The sequence below is a fragment of the Strix uralensis genome, chromosome 15 (assembly GCF_047716275.1).
Source record: "Strix uralensis isolate ZFMK-TIS-50842 chromosome 15, bStrUra1, whole genome shotgun sequence".
Classification (NCBI taxonomy): domain Eukaryota; kingdom Metazoa; phylum Chordata; class Aves; order Strigiformes; family Strigidae; genus Strix; species Strix uralensis.
Window position 1 is genome coordinate 7,794,752 of NC_133986.1, and position 21,442 is coordinate 7,816,193.

General features: G+C 41.1%; 1 protein-coding gene across 1 annotated transcript in view; it reads right to left on the reverse strand.

Annotated features, from left to right (window-relative positions):
• SLC17A6 (solute carrier family 17 member 6) overlaps positions 1–20,196 on the reverse strand; it is a 34,293-nt gene extending 14,097 nt beyond the window's left edge. Inside the window, exons 1-3 of the mRNA XM_074884789.1 lie at positions 19,559–20,196; positions 16,325–16,577; positions 14,962–15,080 (exon numbers count right to left, since the gene is read on the reverse strand). Coding sequence (XP_074740890.1) covers positions 14,962–15,080; positions 16,325–16,577; positions 19,559–19,644 — 458 coding nt within the window. The 5' untranslated portion in view covers positions 19,645–20,196. The remainder of the gene's footprint in view (positions 1–14,961; positions 15,081–16,324; positions 16,578–19,558) is intronic.
• Between the last annotated feature and the right edge of the window lie 1,246 nt (positions 20,197–21,442).

A 21,442-nucleotide genomic window follows, 5' to 3' on the forward strand; every position in this document is an offset into this window, starting at 1 on the left:
GTGTTAAACATCTAGCTGGCTGTGCAGTACATTTCTGGCTTTGTCTGGCAGCATGTTCAATACATGTACTGGGACTGACTGGTGCACGTGTTTGTGTTGCACTACGTGAACTACTTTGGCCTGAATTCTCTCTTTACTCTTAATTTCTTTATGTGTAAGTTTCTACTCCAAAAGTATGTGCAGTTAATTTCCTTACAATTTAATACTCCTATATGTTCACAGAAATCACAATGGTGTCCCGGTTTTCATTTGCCTTTTTTCTTTATTTATTAATGAGAAGAGTTTGGGACTCATAGGAGTTTTGCCTGTGATTTTTACAAATTCTTTTAAAAAGTTAGATGTTCCTGTTAGCAATTTTTGAAGAAAAATAGACTGTAACTGTTCTAAAGTTTCTGTGGGAAAATCCATATTTACTTGTAAGCAGGAAGAAAGGACTGATTGTTTTGTAGCCTTCCCTGTTTCTTTTCTGAATAGCTGTTTAGCTAAACGCCTAATGCAGCAATGTGATTTTCAGTTTGTGATTGTGCATAGACTGGCTGGAGCAGATTCTTAGCTAGTGAGAATCAGTGCAACTCTTTCTAAATCACTATTCCTGTTAAAATCACGCTAAGATAGAATATTGAAAAATGCCATCTCTTTATAAGGATGAGATTTACAAAATTGTTATGGTAGGTAACTGTTCCTTCAAGGAAATTTACTCTGTTTTTTGGATTCTATATCTGAAATCAGCTTCTGTTTGCCACAACTGAAAGCTGTGTTTCCCAGAACTGCCTTTGTTCTCATGTTCACTAAAGAGAAGCTGTTTCCTTGAGTCTGTTCCTTCTAGAAGAAAAAGGAAAATGTAATTTAAGGAATGATCAGAGACATGCATCTTCCAAATTAAAATCTTGCCTGTATTTAGACACACAAGTACCAGTGAATATTTAATAACATTGAGGAGCAGATGATGAAATAATTCCATAATGTCACTTGTAAGTCAATTCTCCCTCAGAACTATGCTTTATAGGAACAGCCCTCTCAAAAATAGATCACTTTTTCCCCCCAAAATAGATGGATTTAAGGGTAGAATAAATTAGAGTTAAATTATGATTCTTGTGAGAAATGGCTTTTTTATCTTTTTTCTTGAATGCATATTAAGAACAGCACCATGAATTCAGTGCATGGCTATTTTAGTGAGTCGGTTTCCTCTATAACTCTTAGTCAAGAGAAATACATCTTCCTACATTTGCCTTGCATCTCTCAATGCACATCCATAAATAGAATCAGTATTTCTCCTTCGTGCTTTTTTGTCTTGTTACATCTATTTCACCCCCATAAATACTAAATTCTTCTTCCTAACAGAGTATTGTGATATTTGTACAAAGTTTTGTACAAACTTAGTTTTATTGGTTTAAATATCTCAGCTAACTACATTTATTATCATTTAGATCAAACAAGAATGATTTTGAACTACGATAAATCTAAATATATTTGAATGCTGCTCACGTTTGAATATATTTAATTAGGAAATGGAACATTCTGATTGTTCCTAAGATATTTATGAGGTGTTTTACTGACACACACATCAACTCTCCAAATTGTGTTGTTCTTCTTTTGTGCTTACATTTTTGTTATGTTTATTAAGCTAGTGATTTTATGATCTGTTATGCTTCATTTCTGCTTCTCAAACAATTCTCATTTGCTCAATTTTGCTACAGTGTTAACTCCAACAATGGATTAGCAACCATATTTTTCTTTAAGATCCTTATGTTTCCATGGCAAATTGACAGTGTGTGGGGATCTATAGTTGTATTTATAGCAATTGAAGATGGATTATTTTCATTCTCAGACAGACATGGTTCCCTTTTGAAAATAAAACTTTCAGCCTGTTCAGGACTGTTCACTCCTATCCCACATCCCACTGCATCTTTTATACACGTATCTATTTGTCCTCTTGACATTCTGATATCACCTTGAACATGTATGCCACAGAGATAGAGCAGGAGAGGTCACTGACGTCGCCGTCATCCTTGGCCCTGGCTTTAGGAGGGAATTAAAATGCCCTGACATGCCTTCAGCAGCCCCTAGACTTGGGAGAAAATTCCTTTCTGACCCAAAATCAGCAACTGTTTAACTATATGTAGAAGAAAATAACCATATACAGAAGACAAATAAATGAATACAGTAGTAATATGTCAAGGAGAGGGAAAAAATGTAAATCCTGGTCCTCATAAGTGACCAGAAGAAGACTTGAAACAAAGAATTATGTTTTGCTTGTCTATTTCTATTTCTAGACTCAGTAGATTCAGTCCCAAAAGACAGAATCTAAAATTGATCCTCAGTGTTTTACTGACATTGGCATTATATGAAGGTCATGAGCTGTGACTTAGTCCTCCTGTAATACAAGTAGTAATAATAGAAAAATCATATTTGGCTAAGAGACATTTGGGATGGGAGCAGAGGAAGGAAATTACTCTGACAATTCAGGAAAAATGCTTAGAATGGAATGAGGTTGCACAGGGAATTAATCTTTTTGGGTTTCAAGCCAGTTGGCTCATTTTTCTCTTTGGGGACAAACTGAAGAAAAAGAAATGTATTTATTTTCATTTCTGGATTTCTAATTTTTGCATCTGTGCAGCCCCACTGTTCTCATCTACCTTTTCCAGGCAATTTGTATTACACGAGCATTCTGCATGGAAGTGCGTTACAGATATTGTTACTCAGCTGGAAGAAGTGCCGGCTCAAAAAGTGAGCTGAGAACAGTGGGAGCACAGATGCATACCAAATGCTGAATGCCAGATGGGTGACATATTGGGTTACACATATGATATCTGAAAGTAAGGGGTCCTGGCTAGAAGCGTCCTTTTACTGCAATGACTGGGAGAGAAAATTGCTACAATGAGTCCATAAAGCTAAAACTCCTTTCATATGGGTATGGGGAGGAGTCAATTCCTCAGCTGTCTGAATCCTGTGTATTTCTATTTATGTCATTTTTTAATATAATTGATAAATTCCACAATTATCTATGTTCCTATTCTCTGAATAAGTGGTCCAACTTTGTGAAAACAAAACTGTTACGGAAACCAAATAATATCTCTTTTCTAAAATACCTTAACTAAAGTTTATCTTTTAAAAAAATTAAAAATCAAAGAGTAACTCTGTATGTTCAAAACAGCATTTTAAAATATTTAGTTAAAAGAGAAAATACTGTAAGTTTAAGATGCTTTAATATATGCTGTATCAAAGAATTATGAATGCCATTTAATTAAAATCCAAAATAATTAAAGACTAGTTAAGTGTTGGTCACTGACAACTACAAAAGATGGATTTTAATGGATTTACATTGAGAACTGTGAAGGCAGAGAAGGTTTCACGTCACTCTTTGTGATAACCTAAAGAAGTTTTCAGTGACTTCAATAGAAAAGTTGTTCAGGGCTGTAACTGAATAGTTTTCACCCTCAAAAAGCCACTGATCATCATTTCATGGAAGACCTATCTACAGAACAGGAACGTTTGATTATTTTGTTAGTTTTCTAGGGAATCATGGTCGGGGTGTGTGAAAGCATTTCACACTGCTACAATAAATTAAATCCAAATATTATAAGGTGGTTTATTCTGACTTTGAACAGGAACCTATGGCAAATGTAGCCTCTGTTCTTTTCTGGGACATACAACCTCTGCATTTGACAATTTTACAGTAATACTGATCATATTATGAAGGATATTATTTTCATTGGGTAAAGTATCTGTATTGAAAAAATACTTTATTTGTAAACAGCGATAAAACATTTTTCCTGGCTTTAGATGAGAGTCCTCTCTTAGGTAAGGGTGAAAAATAAAGAGGACTGAAAACATGAGTTTTCCTTGCAAAGTTTTCCAACCTAGTCTAAAGATGAGATGAAAATTTTGTCAAAAAAAAAAGAAATTTAGTTGGATTCAAGTTGGTGAGCTGGTTATTGCCATTCCTTCTCCTTACAGAAAACTCATAAAATATGTTGAACAAAGACTTATTTTGTCAAACATATATAACAAATAAACTGGGTCATGATTATCCTTTGGTGTTCATTCTTGAAAGTGCTTGTTTCTTGAACAACTCTGAGCAGATATAAATGTATTGCGCAAAGTGACCTTTTAGTCACTCAGATTATTCTCTCAGCTCAAGTTTTCTAAAATTTATTATCTTTTTCTCTGACTCTACCTACTATCATTCATCTTTGACACACCTCCTCCTGCAAAAGACCAACAACATAGAACTGATTATGTTATATTTTTAGACAACCTAAAGAATATCTTGTCTGGGAGGAACTGCAAGGCTGAATGCTGGGTTAAATGCTTAATTTTTTGAGTAAAACATAAGGTCTAGGGAGAAACAGGACAGGAGCTAGTTGGAATGCCTGTAGCCATGCAGCAGTTTTTCAGAATCCTTCCTTCTGCAAATGCTATTAGCAAACTTGTGATCATCCATTTTAACTTTTTTTTTTTTTCTTTGAGTTGTGCAGGGACAGAATATATAGAAATTTCAGGGGTTTAGCTGCCCGTTAACACTTCTCTTCTTACAAAGTGTATCTCTACCCATGTCAGGTGTGATGAGGGCCTTCTAAGACTTTGATACAGAACATGAACTTTTTGACAACCCAAATTTGCTGTGGTTTGATCTGCTGGTTTGAAAGATAAATAAATCCTAAAATACTCACAAGTCTTTTAGTAAAATGGACCATACAAGGACTAGATCAAGCACCAGAGTGAAATGACATGCAGAGACAAAGTCAGTGTCTATCAGTAGCACAAAGTCCCTTTAGCCTTCTGCCTTCTCCAAACCTCACAAATGCCACTGACTCATACAGGTCAAACCAAGACCCTGAATAATTTTCAGGTGGAGCCTTCCATTGACTCTTCACAGATCTATTTTTGATATGTCAGTGTGTATTTTATGGAGAACTTGGGCACTGTTGGATGACAGCATCATTGCAATTGATACTGAATGTAAAAGACTCCTGGGTCATTAAATTCTGATCGTTGCTCTTCCCAGCAAGTGCGTTACATCACCCTTTCATAAGCAGATCAGGTCCCATTTCAGAAGTAATTAGCATTTGCCCTACTTATTTTGGAGGCCTTTCCAGCATGTTACTTCCCACATCCAGTAGATACCTTGTACCTGTGCTATTTTATTTTAGCAGTTTTAGGCTCTGCAGTTTACCCCAATAGCAGTCCTATCTTCTTTCTTTTGTATTGCTAAGCAATCCAGGCCCTCTTCACCTCATCTTCTTTATTCTTCATTCATTTGATCACCCTACCAACCCTCTCTCTCTCCTGTTTGAATTCAGCTGGGGAATCTCTCAAACCTGCGGTTTCATTTTACAACTCATTATGTCCATATATGACTAGATAAAACTCTGACTCATTCCTTCTAGCTCATTAGCTTTAGGATGGCTTGCTCATTAAATATGTAATCTGCTAGATCATGTTTCAAACCAAGACCATCTCATTCAAATTACCTTACCAAGTTCCAGGTTTTAGGCTGTGATTCAATGGTCTCTGTTGATTTAGAGATATATAATACACTTATCAAAGAAATCATCTGGGTTTTTAACTTTAAAATATTTTGTAGAGCTGGTTGGGAGGATAACTGCTATGTGTTGGACTCAAAAGCTACATCTGTACTGCTTTGTGGAGTGTTTTCTGACATATGGGCCACGTATTGCAGCTGATTGTATCTGGACTGCTCAGAGAAAATGCAGATTCCTTCAGAGAAAAGCAACTGTGAACATCAGTGTTTTTACACAACCAACCTAAACAGTATTTCTTTGCATGAAATCCAGTGGACATGATGCATTGGAATGAAGTATCAAAGCAGGTAGAGGTGATTAAGGATGCCTGTTGGATAGAGTCCCTGAATTTATCTATGCCAGAAACATATGTGGGTTTTGTTTTAGAGAGGATTAGTCTTTTCCCTTCTGAAAGGGACTCTGGTTATGAGGTATCATACGTGTAGTAGGGATTCACGGAGGCTCAGGACCTGGGATAGAACTGAGAGCAAAGTTATTTGACAGTATTGACGTATCTGGATGATATAATCTCAATAAATAACAAGTTTCTTTATCAGCTTGGTCTGAAAGCATCTGGTGTAATTTTATGTAAACTGTGTAGCAAGTTTTCTACTGATTCCAATTTCAAAGAATTTGGATTAATGGAGGATGGAATGCAGAACTAAATCCAAATTTCAGACGTAATCCTACTCTTGTCAGTTATATCTGAACAAGCAGGGGCAAATTCTGAAATTTTTATATTTAGTCCTGAAATAACTCATCAAGAGTAAATATAGTTCTCTGCATTTAGTATCTTGAGGATCACTGCCATTCTATATCCAAATAGTTCCAAAAGTCCACATTTGTCAGCTGAGAGTTATACAGGTGCTTCTCAGTAACAGAAGATATTTTAGCCTATAATGTTTTTGCTTGAGGGTTGCTTGGAAGCTAAAAATTTAATACCATTAATGATGATTTACTTGCTTTCGATTTATGTAAATATAAACAACACTCTTACTGAGCTCTAAAAAGATCATTTTTCCTCGGTAATATAGTGTGACAATTTTTTGCATTTTTTCAGCTGTTCCCTTGTGCATCAATGGTTACCTCCTTGACTGCGAACTGTGAGTAGGCGCTCATGTGAATATTTACATTGCCTATACTGATGTTTATTAAATATTTACCTATCATGTCACTTGTTCATCTCCTTTGTAACCTAAATAGCCCTGATGATATTCCTCTTATTCTAGTTGTCCTTTCAATCAGTAATCATGCTGGTTACACTTCTTGGGACAACTTCTATTTATGTTTATGTACTTGAAATGGACTAAGGGAAAATGAACCCAGTATGGGGAGACACTGTTTAGCTATTCTGCAACATATATCATCATTCTGACTTTTCTCTGGTACGGGCTAATTTCCTGATGACTCTGTTGACCCTCTACTGCAGATATATTCCTGTGAAATGCTCACCCTGACAGTTTATGGCTTCATAAATGATAAGCAAAATGTGTTTTTTTCTGAATCTGCCCTTTAATTTGCATAAAATAACATAGGGCTAACAAAGCTGGGATTATGCCATGAATATTAGAATGGTTGATGAACTCAGCTGCCCAGCAGAACAGACAGAATAAGCTACCTTTGACATTAGAGAGGAACACTTATTCCCAAGTGCCAGTCTTGGATTGAACGTGCTTCATGAGAGAATAGCTTAAATCCCATCCTCTTTAATAATAGTCTGTGGCCAGAAGCCGTAGTACAGCAGCTTTATTTGGCTTTTTTAAAACGTGATAAACCAGGTTATTTTCATTCATATGTGTACAAGGGAGGAGGGGGACGTGTGTCTATGTGCCCTTCATACTAAATCCTATTATAAGCCCTTCATGAAACATTAATATGTAAAAGCCGACCTCCCGCCGTCTAATCTAGTATAATAAGGGCTTGGATACATTATTAATTTTTGTCACACATCTGAGGCCCCCTTTTATCAACCAAAACCCCCATCCAAATCCCTTGTTGCATCATTAAATTGTGAAAACAGCTTCATCATTCATGACAGAAAAATGGAAGGACCCTGAGCCATATGGTGGAGGGAGCAGCGGTACCAGCCACCCATAGATGGTTCCGCAGTCCCCTTCTTGCAGTGACTGGTGCTGAAAAGACCCTGCAGTGCGATAGGGTGACAGAAGTGGTTTGGGATTTTGAGCAATATTGGATGCTTTGCCTGGAAACAGGCGAACCCAACACCAGTGCCTGGGACCAGAGCCCAGTTCAATCTGCAGGATTTTGAACTTGAAAGGTGGGGTTGGCAAGTACAACTTTCGGGGTTCTCTCTTGCAGTGCAAGGTCAGTTTATGTCTTCAGAAGTTCAGAAGCTGGCTCTTGTCTAAGCAGCTACAAATCCCCTGGTCACGCTGTGAATTATAATACATCGTTTGCAAATCAGAAAAACACAAAATAAGTCTACCTGCTAAAGGGGAGTGATTAATTTCTCTTTTTCAAACCAAAAAATGTAAAGTTCTAAAGTTCTAGTAAATCTTTGTACTTGTATTTCTAAACCAATACTTTATATTTTTTATGCTTGTGGTCATTAAGACTGAGTTAGGGAGAAAGATTCTCATTTCACTGACACACTAATGACACAGTTTCAGTGCAAATCTTTAGGACTCTGAAATGAGATGCACTGACATACAATTGTCTGAAATATCATTCAGTTGATTCATGCAAATAATCCTATCGGATTACTTGCTGGGAAGAAGGATTTAGCCCTTAATAACAAGATGAATGGCACTTTGAAAACAAAGATTAATTTGAAGTGAAAGGTTGATTTATATATTTTCATTCAGGTTAGAATGGGACAATGATGAAGAGTTCAACATAGATGAGAGATAATTGCATTGTAGAGAAATTTAGTATAGTTATGTAGTGACGATTCTTAATGTGAATAGTGCCAGGATTTGCAGTTTAACAGATAATGAGAAAGATATGTCATTATCATAGAATTATAAGGGGGCTTTAATTTTTAAAAAATTTTCACTCCATTCTGCCCTTTGTATCTCTGTGTAGGAAAGTTTTAATGTTTGAGTATACACCAATGAGCTAAAATTGTCACTCAACATTGTTTTACCAAAAAAAAATCCGTGATTATTGCACATGTATTTTTGAAACAGTACTTGGCACATACAGTCAAAACCTACATTTCTATTTTAAATATGTAATTGCAAACTTGGGAATTAATTCCCTACCCTGTGTAATCTAACAATGACCCATTAATTTCAGAGAATCTTTCCTGATTTACAGTAAGTATTTAAACTGTTCACTTAGGAAATCAGTGAGGAAATACTGGCATAGCATTTTGGTAATTCTTTTGATGGGGCAAAGAATTTATTATAGATTTCCAGTGTGGTTTTAACAGAATTTTTAAAGATTGTATCAGAAGTTAAAATATAACGATATTTAAATTATCCTGAGATCAGGTGGTGAAAACCAGCACAGTTTCACACCTTTCCATGTACGTGTGACAGCACAGCAGGTAGTTTATTCACAGACAGCTGCAGCTTTGCGATAGCATAAATGTAGAATAGGAAATATTAATTTAAATAGAATGACGATATTTCTAGATTAAAAATAAAATAACTGCTTATTTTAAGGCCATCTAGCCTGACGTTTGCTATGGCATTAACCCTTATGTTTCACTTGATTATCCCTTTTCTTTTGCTTAATTATCCCTGTACTGAAAATATTTTATAATAGCTAAAATATAACTTCCAATTTAAGAATTTAACACTCAAAGAAGAAGAATCTAGCATATAATTTCTCTGGTTGAACCAGTGGAGACCAGTCATTATTGTTGATATTCATGCTTTTTTCATTTATATGGCTGCCATTTACTGATTCTTGTTATATCTTTCCACGGGACTAAAGCACTCATTTATACCCAGCAATTTTTTCCAGTGGAGTTATACAAATGCTTTGTAATCAGATTACCTCTTAGTACTGTTTTTTATATACTGATATCCTGAATACATGATTCTTGATATTTCTTTCACTATGTGACATTATATACTGTCATCTTTTAAGTAGTTAAAGATCTCTAAATCAATCTCTATTTTTTCGACACTCATATTAATATGCATGTACCCGAATTACCCACAACAGTCCAAGGTCTGTGTCATTGACCTAAATACACTCACTTCAGTAAATACAAAAAAAATAAATACCCAGGATTACATCGACTTCCTTATTAGAGCACCCTGTTGAAAGCTCATGATGGGTTTCTAGTCCAGCATGGCTTAAGATCCCACTCAGTGTGACTGTTTTCCAGGGTGGTTCCCCACTCCCTCATGTTACTTTGCACTTGAGTGTCATATATATTGAACAGAATTCAGTTTACCAAACTGTTTTTAATATATCATCTGATCGTCTGGTCCTTTTTGTACCCGTATATCAGCATTTACACATATTCCTGAAATGGCTGATGAACTGTGAAGATCACGGTAGATCTTGTTTAAGGACTGTTCAGCAGTATCATAACAATATTGAAATCTTTGAAAGGTTCATAAACACTGGCCAGCTACTCATCAGTCTCCCAGTGTGATAAATATCACTAGCCCAGTTACAGGCACTCATTTTCTTGTGCAAAACACAAAAAGAAGGGGTTTCATCACACCACGTGATGACCCAGGCAAATACCCCAAGTAACCTGGGGTCCCTATACAGTACATAGGCAGAGATACGCATATGCTGGCAATGACACGATACACCTGAGATTTGAAGTGCTTATTAACTCACTCAGTTAAACAGTATAAATCTTCCTGGAGGAGCTCAAAGTCAAGAAAAACTGCACCAGTTCCCAGTTTGCTATTTTCAAAGTATCAGAACAACAAAATCTGTTTATAATATAGCTGTTAGGATACTACAAAAGAATGCAATTATGAAATGACATTTCTGAATTTCATATCAGAATATTGCATTCGTTGCATTGTTTCAGAACATTTAAACATCTTGACCATTGATTTTAAATGCATCCCATTTAAATCAAATTTTGAATGATAGAATTGAAGAAGCACCAAACCACTAATTTCTTTTTCTCTCTTTTAATAAAATTTCAGTCACTAAGAATGATGATTGTTTTTTAAAACTTGTAAAGATTAGATTAATTCTGATTAGCCCTAGCAAAAGTTCTTTCCATGGGCTAAGTAGAAGTTAAGACTAGGTGGGGTTGGAGGACAGTCATAATTTCATATCCTTTCTGTTCACATCACATCGTAATCATATAATGACAACCCCTCTGGTGGGAGCCTCTGTAATGCTGATATTAAAACCTGTAGTTTAAAAGCATTTAAATGAGATTTATGTGCTTTTAAATGCCATTAACTGCCATTATGAGTAATAGCTCAGCTGATTAAATAGTGTGGATACATGCTATTAGGGCATCACACTTGAATTTTCATGTTTTCTTATATTTTTCGAGGAAAAATACTTTTAAACAGTGCAAAAGCAACTCAGTTCCTTCCTCCTGAAAAGCCTGAATCCACTAGTCAAAATTCACTGTGATTTAGTGAAAAATATAGCATTGAATCCCAAGAAACTAAAAAAAAAAAAAAAAAAAAAAAGTCTCACTCTTTGTTCACTTTTTGGGGAGAAAGCTTTGCTATCACTAATCAGAAAGGGTTGTAACCAATAAACTTTTATATTATTTTGGATTTGGGTCTGGAATCTGCTTGTCTGTTCTTGCCCCTACAGTCTCAGAAGCTCTGAATCATAGCTGATTTACTCTTGATAGAGATAGTTACGTAAACATCTCTGTGGAGACCATCAATCCTACTCCCAGCGTACTGCAGCCTGGAGAGAAGGGCACTTTTTTAGTGTAAGGCTGTACATATGTTCAAAGACAAGTAACCTAGATTAGTTGCAAACTTGGATGTCCATGTGACAAGATGCCCTCTCTAAACTACTAGAGCCTGCTCAGTACTCTCTGCTGTCATCATGTCATGCTGTATTGATGGCAAGGTTAATTGTTCGTTGTTCATTGAGAACTTAACCCTGACAAAAGGTGTAGCTGTAATAAACCCTACCCATGGGACTCCGCACTGTGCTTCCTTTGTTCCTCCAGTCTTCTGTGGTTGGTTGCACAGGAGTTTTGTACCAGCATCTTCCTCTAGGAGAAGAGGTCTCCAGCCTCCTGCGGCAAAGGGGAATCCTCTTCTATTTTCACACACTACTCAAGGGACGCCAGTTTAAAGCCTCACTGATTGCAAATGAGGGGGCACCTGAGGCCCAATCCGTGTATTTTGAAAAATTATGTTGTCTTGCTAAGTACTGAAGGTTCTCTGTTCCTAAGGAAGGCAACAGAGGTTGAAAGTGTTCAGGAGCACTGACCTTTGTAACACACTAGCCCAACTTCTATTGCCCACCTGAGAGGTAAGTGTTCAGGAGATGTGTTGTTTCTGAATGTTTTCTGGAATTTTGGAACACGGTTTTGTTTGACCTTGTTACTACAGCAGCATAAATACACCTTTTAAGTAAAACAATTTTCTTTGTGTTGGACTGAAAATATAACAGAAAATTCTTAGTGGTGCAATATGAAATAAATTGAGACCCAGGCTATCAAGTGCAAATTCCTGAGAAACTCCATTTACTACTTGTAAATCTGTAAATCACTAAATCTGATCTGTCAGAAGTAGTGGGGAGCTGTGCGTGATGAGAGCAGTGGGTCAAGGCAGAACAGAATAACCATGCAGTAGCAGCCTTGAGCTCTACAATTAGCAAAGGATATCAGTAAAATGCTACCCACTGACAGACTCAGCTGAAGAAAATATGTTAGAGTTCAGAGCTCAAGGTTGCTAATTCTTGATTGGCAGTAAGCAGTTTAAAACAGGGGCAGAATGAAAATAAAGGATTTCAGCCCAGCTTGAAATTAATGCATTGTGTGTAGACAGGTTTTCTTGATACCACAGGAGGGTCATTTCTTCCGTGTGTTATACCTTAGAGAAACTTGCAAATTATGTCAGCCCAATCTCTATAATTGGTTGCTAGACTGAATCTTAATGTCAAGCAAACTCAGTGCCGTACACTCAACAACTCCCTGTCAATAACAAATTAAGATCACAAAGCACACCTTACCCCTCCTCCCAGTTTCCTTCCTTGACACTCTTAGCAGTTGGGAGGCAGTTTTTCATTCATGCTATCTTGTCCATGTAATCATTATCTCCTTTCTTTCCAGGGAATGAATCTCTTGAAAATCTCCCTTTTTCTTGAGCTTAAGACTGAGCTTCTCACAGATCATCTTGAATCTGATGATGCTATTCTAGACTCTTATTATTTTTAATGTAGAGCACATCTGAACTTTGTTTTTTTGTATCAATTCAGACTTGCTTTGAATGCAAAGGAAACCACTGACGCCACAACGATATTCAGTGAGGTTTGTTAAAAAAAAAAAAAAAAAAAAAAAAGTTACTTGGCTGTCATCCACCACAGTGTAAAGGGACCAGTTGTGGCTCTAGCACAAAACATGGAAATCAGCAGGGACTTTTATAGTAGCTCATATTTTATTGGTGCTGTTGGCCTCTAGGCCTGCGTACTCACTTGTCTGACTTTTTCTCATGCAGTTTCTTGGTAAGGGTATGGACATCAAAGCTTGCGCCCTATTTTGGGTGCTGCTTTACCCTACAGTCATCCTGTCCATTTCAAGTTGAACGTGTAGATGTCAAAATCTCTTTGCAGCATTCAGGAACTAACTTTTATTTTCCCCTTCTCAATACCTTGCTATTCCAACTGCTATATCTAACTACTCAGCACTCTATTCTCTGCCATTTTTATCTACAAACTAAACATGAGTCACAGCTACTCTCCGTATTTTACTATTTGCAATTACTGGCATGTATGTCGTAGCTAGTTCCTTAATTAAATCTGTGGTTTACATAATCATTTGCCTTGTGTTGGAGTTGTCTCAGAGGCTTCCACAATAGTAATAACGAACCACTAATCTGTGAAAATTGCTGAGTTAAAATACACCCAGGTTAATAACTGGAACTAGTCTTCATTTGCTGTTATAAATGTAAATGTTTGTGAAGAGGAGGAAAGTTTGATTCACATATGCCAGGTTGTGTGTTTCTACTGCCGAGTTTTCCCAGGAATGTCCCTGCCATTGTCTTGCAAATCTTTGTAGTCACACCACTTTAAATCTGGATTGATTCAAATGACTTCACTGATGTTGCTCGGGTGAATGAAGACAGATTTTTGATTCTCTGAGTCAAATTCTGCAGTCTTTACTCGAGCAAAACTCCAATTAATCCTGAGGAGTTACAGACTCTGTAAAGATGCAAAAATGCTCGAAGGAGGAAGAAAAGGGAAAGAACCTTTTAACTGGCTGTTATTTGTTATTTAAAATAGCCTTTTACATTTCTGAACCCTTATCAGAAAGATGGCACTTGTAAGCAGACAGGCAATGGATACCTCAGTTTAATAAATGTTGTATTTTGTCGTATTTGCTTTAAAAGGAGGGATTTTTGTGTTATCTCACTTACAGAGCATCTCTCCATTAGCAATTACTCATTATATTTCATGTAGGTCTCTGTCTAAAAGGTATTTACCTTGCAGAGAGCATTTTTGCCCTGGCTCCCCTCTCTCCTCCCCCTCTTTCTCAAACAAGCACAAGTGAGCTTGCTCGCCAGGCAAAGCCTCTCTGCCTTTCCAGTCCTACCTTTGATGTTGCGCACCCCTGAGAAGAGTTAAAGGTATATATTGCTGAGTTTTGTGTCTATTTGCACTTAGTTTGTTACTGTTTTGAAGAGGGGCACTAGGACCTTCGCTGCTTCTGCAAACGATGAGCCTGTGGCGTAAAGCATGGAAGTGAAAGCCTCATGTGTCTTGAATACTCAGAGGATCTAATTAACAGGTAGAATCGCACCCTGGGTGCTTGAAAAATTGCCAGACACCATAGAAACGAGTCCTTAAGTCCCCGCACCATCTGCACTTTCTTTTCATTGTGGAAGTCTCATTGAAACATGTTTTTCGACCATTCTAAAATCATTTGTGCGTTAATGGAAAATTCCTGCTGACGGTTTTTCTTTTTCATTAAAAGAAAAATTATAAAATTCTTCCGTTCAGTCATGGAAAAATACCTCTCAGGCTCTGATGAAATAACGAATTTTTGCATTTGTCTCTGAATACGGCTTGTGTGAGTATGACTGCCACAACCTTCTCAAAGGGCGGTTTAAAGGAAAACGAAGCCCCCGGGAGATATCCCCGAGACAGATAGGTGAACGCCACTGCCCTGGACCCAGAGGCAGCTTGCTGGGGGGGTGTTGGGGTGCGGGGGGGGCCCTGCCGTGCTCCCGGCCCCGGGGGGGCCGCGGCTGGGGCCGGGCCCGGTGCCCCCGCCACCTCCCCGCACTCCCCGGCCGCTCCCACTCGGACTCGTACAGCACCCCAGGGCTGCTCAGGCCGCGGTTACCTGTTCGCTGCCAGCCGGGACGAGATATACCCGCCGGGGATTTGGGTGATTATGTATCCCCAGAAAAAAGAGCCGTGGATCATGCCAACTGTTTCAGGATCCCAGTTAAACTTCGCTTTCTTCCAACGCAAGGGACCGGGAGAGAAGGAGAGAAAAAGAAGAGGAAGGCTGTAATCGTGCCAGATTAAAGCATTCACCCGCAGTGGCTTCAGAGCGGGCAGTCGAGGGGGGGCTTTCTAAGGCCGGTGGTGGCACTTGGCGGCCGGGGCACAGGGATGAGGACGCGGGGCCACCCGAGCTGCTCGCCCGGCCTTAGCCCGCCACCGCCAATGCTCCGCCCGATAAATAAACAGCAGAACAAATTCGGGAATAGCAATAAAAATAGCACCGCCCGTGCCTCCGTGTGAGCCGGGAGGGACAGGGTCTCTCACGAGTGACCCCCGTGTGCCCTGAGCCCCTCAGCCGGGGCGGGGGCGGCGGGGCCGGGGCAGCGCGGAGCCCCGGGACCCGCGGGACCCCCCTGGGGCCCTGCCTGCCGGGCTTGTGCTGAAGAAGTTCCTTCACCCTAGGTTTCCCGTAGCAGAGTGTCAGGCATCGAATCTTATGAAAAATTATTCAGATAGTACAGCCGGAAAAAAAAAAAAAAATCCATCCCTGCGCGGGCGGGGGGGCGGAGGCGTCGCCTGCCCGCCCGGCCGGGGCTGCAGCACCCACCCCTCGCCTCTGCAAGGAGCAAGCTCTGGGGGTTTGTTTGTCACCGGACTTGAATAGTTAACACTCACCCGGTTTTAGGGTTCACCTCTTTCTCACTGCTCTCTAACGCGCTTTAAAACGGGTCTTATCATTTAACGCCTTTTATCAACGCAAATTCTTTCACCCTGGTGTTTTCAAACATTCCTGCACAACCTTCCCGGCTCCGTTACAGCGCGGCGCATCCGCTGGCAGCCGCTTGTTCGACGCCTTCCTTCCCCCATCCCCGACATTTATTTTACGAGATATCTGCGTTTTTCAACGTTGTGTGTTAAAGGGGAAAAAAAAAAAAAAAAAAAAAAAAAAAAGCCCAAAACCCTGCCTGAAAGCCCAAAACCCTGCCTGCAAACTAATACCGCAAATTGGCTTTGGGCTGGGAACGGGAAAAAAATAAGAAATAATCAGTAGAAATTGTTTCTCCTTCAGGAACGGGGTTTCCGTCCTGCAGAGGGGGGCGGCGGGGCCGGGCAGTGCGGGGGGGGGGGGCGGGGGCACCGCGGGCTGAGGCGGGGAAATTCTGCGGAGCCCTCCGAGCCCGCCCGGCCTGCGCTGAGGGGCTTGGCCTGGGAGCTGCACTGGGAGGGCATGGGATTTGCGAGGGAAGGGTTCCCACCTCTTTAATAATTTTTCCTCCTCGGTGTATGGTGCTGTTATTGACCATATCCACGATGGCCACTCCCAAGTTACATCGGATCCCGAAGGAAATGCAGAATCCCAGTCCACTCATGATGGCAATGATGTACCTCCGGGGCAGCCCGAAGCAGGTACAGTCGCAGAGCGGGGCTTTCTTCTCGGGCATTTCCATGGGCTTTCCATCTTCCGTCAGCTCGATGGTGTCCCCGGGCTTCTGCCTCTTCTCTAGGACTCTGCCCGACACAAGAAGGGAAAGTCAAGCCCCGGCCGGCTGAGCGCACAGCCACCCCGGGTAGCTGAAACCTTAAATTCACCGCTCCGCCCGCCCCTTTGGCTTGGCTTGGCTTGATTCGAGGATTTATCCTATCCCTTGCTTTCCTTTCACCTTCAACTGTTCTTTAGCAGTGACCTGTGGGAGTCACGATTAGTCATCCCCGACTCCCCCCGCCACCCCGCCGCAGAAGCCCAGGGAGGAGCTCTGGCTGCGAGTTGCTCATCTATCATTAAAGACTTCTGCTTAAATATGTAGGACGCATTAAGAAGACATCATCTGTAACCACTGCAGAGGCGCCATGTTGGGCAGCCCAAGAGGCACAGCATGGACACTGAAACAGTCTTTTGGAGAAGGTTTTACTCCCTCCTTGCCGTATTAGAAACACCAAGGGGGGATGATCTGGGTGTGCATCTCGCTTCAGGTCTGGGAACAAAAGAAATATTAACAGAAGGGGAGGAGGAGCGATATTGCTACTTATTTTAGAGTTGCAAAATGGCTGTCACATGCAGTGGAGGAAAACATGACCGTGTTTAGAGAGCTGGCATCTCCGGAGAAGGCTTTCCAAAAGATCGCATCTGCTCAGCTACGCGTGTGAGCGTGTGATCGCTTCGCAGGTTTAACCTTCCCAGACCAGCTTTAAGCTCGATCCCCTTGCCCCCACTCCCTTGTTTTCACATGAGAATCTTACCTCCTCGAAAACAATGTGCAGAAATCTGAAGAGAAATGGTTATTTGCAGCTATTTCCAATCAACAGAAAAAATACGGGGGAGAAAAAAAAAAAAAAAAAAAAAAAAAAAAAAACCAAACAAAAAAACCCCAACAAAACCCTACCATCCACGAAAGGTGACTTAGAACATTTAATTTTATTTCTTCTTTGATGGAAAAGCTTTAAAATTGCCGTGTCGGTAGGAGGAAAGATCGGGTTTACCGAGCAAGTGTCCCATGCCGAATCTCTTAATCTTGTTTTGTAGTCACTGAGATATTTAAAAGACAGAAAACATAACCGCTTCTGTCCTAGCTCCATCCTCTTGAGGAGCGAATATGTGACCATTTCCCGAGACTCGGGACTCTCCTACCGCTGCCCTCACCTTGCTCTACGAGTGTTTTCTCAGGTCAGAAACTCTCCTCGCAGGAGCATCTCTTTGAGGTTAACTCATCCGGCTAATGGGGCAGTAACAATTAGCAGAATAAGGCTCAAAAGGTTCTCCGTGTTTTGGAGAAAATACAAGGATTTTTCGCTCGGTGGAAATTCTCCCGATTTTTCTTTGCTGGAAGAATTATTTCCATGCTTAAAGAGCGCAGCACTAAGAAATGTCTTAAAGTTGTGAATAAAACAAAACACCCTGGTTTTATGTTCAAAATTCGTTCGTGCGAATAAAGGATGGTGTGGAAGTGTTTTCTCCCTGAATGGGCTTCTTGTCTTCGGGAAGACACTAGAAATCGATGTGTAAGGGACAGGAAAGGTATTTTAATTCTACGAATCGCAAAGTACTTCAATCCCGTGAGTGAAAAAGATTAGTAAATCGCGTATTTGTTCATCAAGGGGGGAGTTCAAACGGGGTCTTGATGGCAAATACAAACACAGTTTCTCCATTATTCACTGTGTGACTATATAAAAAGCAGTAGACATGATCTTTTATTTATTTGTTGTAGAGTCTTTTAGGGTGAAAAAGAGGTTTAGTTCCTTAATTATATTTTAAGCAGTTATTCTGTATTATCAATGTTTCTTTTTCTGACCATTGAAAATGACTTAAATATGACCAAAACCTGTAGGATATTCACTGCGTTGTTGATGGCTGTGGGTCTGCTTTTGTTTTTTTCAAAATTGTACCCTTTCTACTAAAATGAAAATATTAATTTTGTCGTTTTCACTTCACTGATATGTCCCCTTTCCTGAAAATGGCAGCAGAAGTTGTGACTCATGCTGTGGAGCAGCCTTGTGCCTGTGCCCAACACTGCCGCATAGGTATGGAAAAAAAAGAATTTTACGTGACCTACCCTCGGCAGATAAATCCGCAGTTACCTTTCATCCGTAATTCGGGAAAGAAAAAAAAAAAAAAAAAACCCAGAAAACAACCCCAACAAAAACCTCCAACCTTCGGGGTAATTTCTAGCAGAGGGGACAATCGAAAATACATTGGAATTTCACAGACTATTCTCAAACGTCCTGGAGGTCACTAAAGTCGCCAGATTGGATGGAGCAGGATCTGTTAACTTGAGTGCAGACACTTTTTAGGTACGTGAGAATTCGGGCTTGTTTATCTGTGTGTACCTGGCTCGAAGACGGTAGAAATGTTCTGTACACACAGAAACATACTGTTGAGTGGTGCTTTTGAGTTTAGCAATTGCAGTTGTGTATTACTTATAAGACAAGTGGATGCTTCTCAAGACAGACGGATAAATAATTAAACACATCCCTCTATATGTTTCAGCTTCAGGAGAAAAAAAAATCGTTCGGATATCAATTATTTATACATCTCCATGTTTATCTTCCTCTGACGACGGATTACACAAGGGACAAGACTAATCGAAACTAGGAAAGATTATTATTATTATTATTTAATGATTGGTAAAGGCAAGGGGAAAGATCCTGTGACTGCATTGCAAAATTAACACAGAACAAAAATACAGGGAGCTGCTTTCTCCTGGTTAGGATTTCAAGATGGGATCCTGTTTTCGTGGGGGAAAGACGGGGTAATATTTCGCTACATATTTACTGACACCATCTACGAATCAGATAGAGAAGTTACAAGGGTGCCATATTGAGAAGCTTCAGCACTAGTTTCCAGGATCCCGATTATATCAGCAGTACCTCAAGAGCCCCCAGCCCCTCCACCGCTAACCTCCCCAAAGCTTTCGACCTCCTTCAGCGGCTGGCGGTTAAGAAAAGCTTCCTATTATTTCTAGGAAGTAGATTCCTGTAAGAGATCTCAGTCTTACCTGTAGAGTTGACCAAGCGATTTTCCAGCAAAATTCTTCAATCCCTCCTTGCCAGGGGTCAAAATCCTTTGTTTTACCGACTCCATTCCTGCAGGGGTGCTCGCTGAATTCTGCTCTGCTCTGGGTAGGGTGCTGCTACGAGCAACGATGGTTCATAGTGGTTTAATCTCTTAACTTTCCTCCCTCATTAAATGGCTATCAGTGCACCTCCGGGTAAAGGCAGAGGGAGAGAAAGCGTGCGCGCGTGTGTGAGGGAGAGAGGGAGAGGGAGAGACGGCGTGCGGAGCCGGGGGGGGGAGAGGGCGAGGGCGAGGGAGCGCGCCTGTGTGCGGCAGCGAGCGGGGAGCCTGAGCGCTGCAGGCAGCCCCCGGCTTTCCCGGCAGCGCGGAGTTGCCAGGCACGGTCAGAAAGTCTTCTCGGCCTTGCAGGGCTCAGCGCCGGCGGGGGGAGGCAGTGCCATGCCCGGCTGGGAGGGGACGGAGGTCCCTTCGCGGGAGCGTTTCCGAGCTCTGGCGGCGTCCCCGGCTGTAGCGCTGGAGGGGGGAGGGGGGCGAGTGGTCGCCGCAGGCAGACAGCCGAGCGCTGCCCCGCAGCCGCCGGCTAAATCCCTCGGGCGGCGAGGAGACCCGCCGTGTCCGCTCTGCCCCCGCCCGCCCGCCCACCGCGCAGCGCTGCTGCCAGCGCGGCCGCGCAGGTCGCGCCCCGAGGCGGCGGCGGCGGCGAGCGGCACCCTCGGGGCGCCTCGCCCCCGCCCCGCCCGCCCCCCTTCAGCACCGTGGACGGCGCCGCGTCCCTTCAGCACCGCGGACAGCGCCGCGCCCACTCCGCGGGGGCGGACCGCGCTCCGCAGCCCCCGCGCAGCCGCGCCCTCGCCTCCCGCCCGCCTCCGCGCAAGAGGGGCCTGGGGGGGGGCGGGAAATCGTCGCCCCCCTCTTCGGGGGTAGCTCGGGGCCGCGCCGCGGGGTTTGCCGCACGTCGGGGCGAGCGTCGCCGTTTGTGCGGGGAAAGGACGCGGCCTTCGTGCAGTCAGCGGAGCTTCTGGGGGAACAGGGCACAAGCTGCACACAGCCCGGCTCGGGCTATAAATAGCTAGCATCGATTCTGAAGGCATATTTATCTCCATCCGTATTTACCCAAACAGCTTATTTTATATCATATTAGGCATCCATTAGCGACTGCTTTCTCTTAAGCATTTAATATTTTCCATCCTTTTTGTGTCCTCTGCCTTCATGCCTCTGAGTAGGCCAGCGTAACATTTGATTGGTGGTACAGCACTGGAATGAGCTGGGCACATTCTGAACAGAATTATTTTTCTTTCCAGAATCTAGTAGTAATTTTCTGACTTGAATCACTTTGAAGTAAATGGAAGATGCTAAACGGAGTATTTTTTTCTAAGTCATAACTGTTATATTTCTTTTAAGCTTCATGTTAAAGTTTCTGTAGATTTGTTAATTTAAAAAATCGTGTACAACTTGTGCTCTAAACAAATCCTTCTAAAATTATTAAGTTTCTTCACCTGTCTAGTTGGTGACAAAACGTAAACAGCATATTTTAAAAGTAAGATTCCCTGATGAAAGCCTGTGTTGTAGCTGCAATATCCTAAAAGCTACTGCTCTTTGGATTTATTTAAATATTTTTTTCTGATATTGCCCTCTGGTGGAGGGTTAAAGAAGTTTTGCAGCAGCAAAGCACGTTTATACAAAAGATGAATTATTTTAATATTGAAATTCCCATACTGATTAATCCGTGTGTAGAATTTCAATATGTCCTTTCAAAGTTGCTCAAGTACTACAAAGTAATAGAGTAGAAAATAAATTAGAACTAGATATAATTGAAATGTTGCTAATTAGCATCATAACCCAGAGTTGTCATGGTAGGTACTGA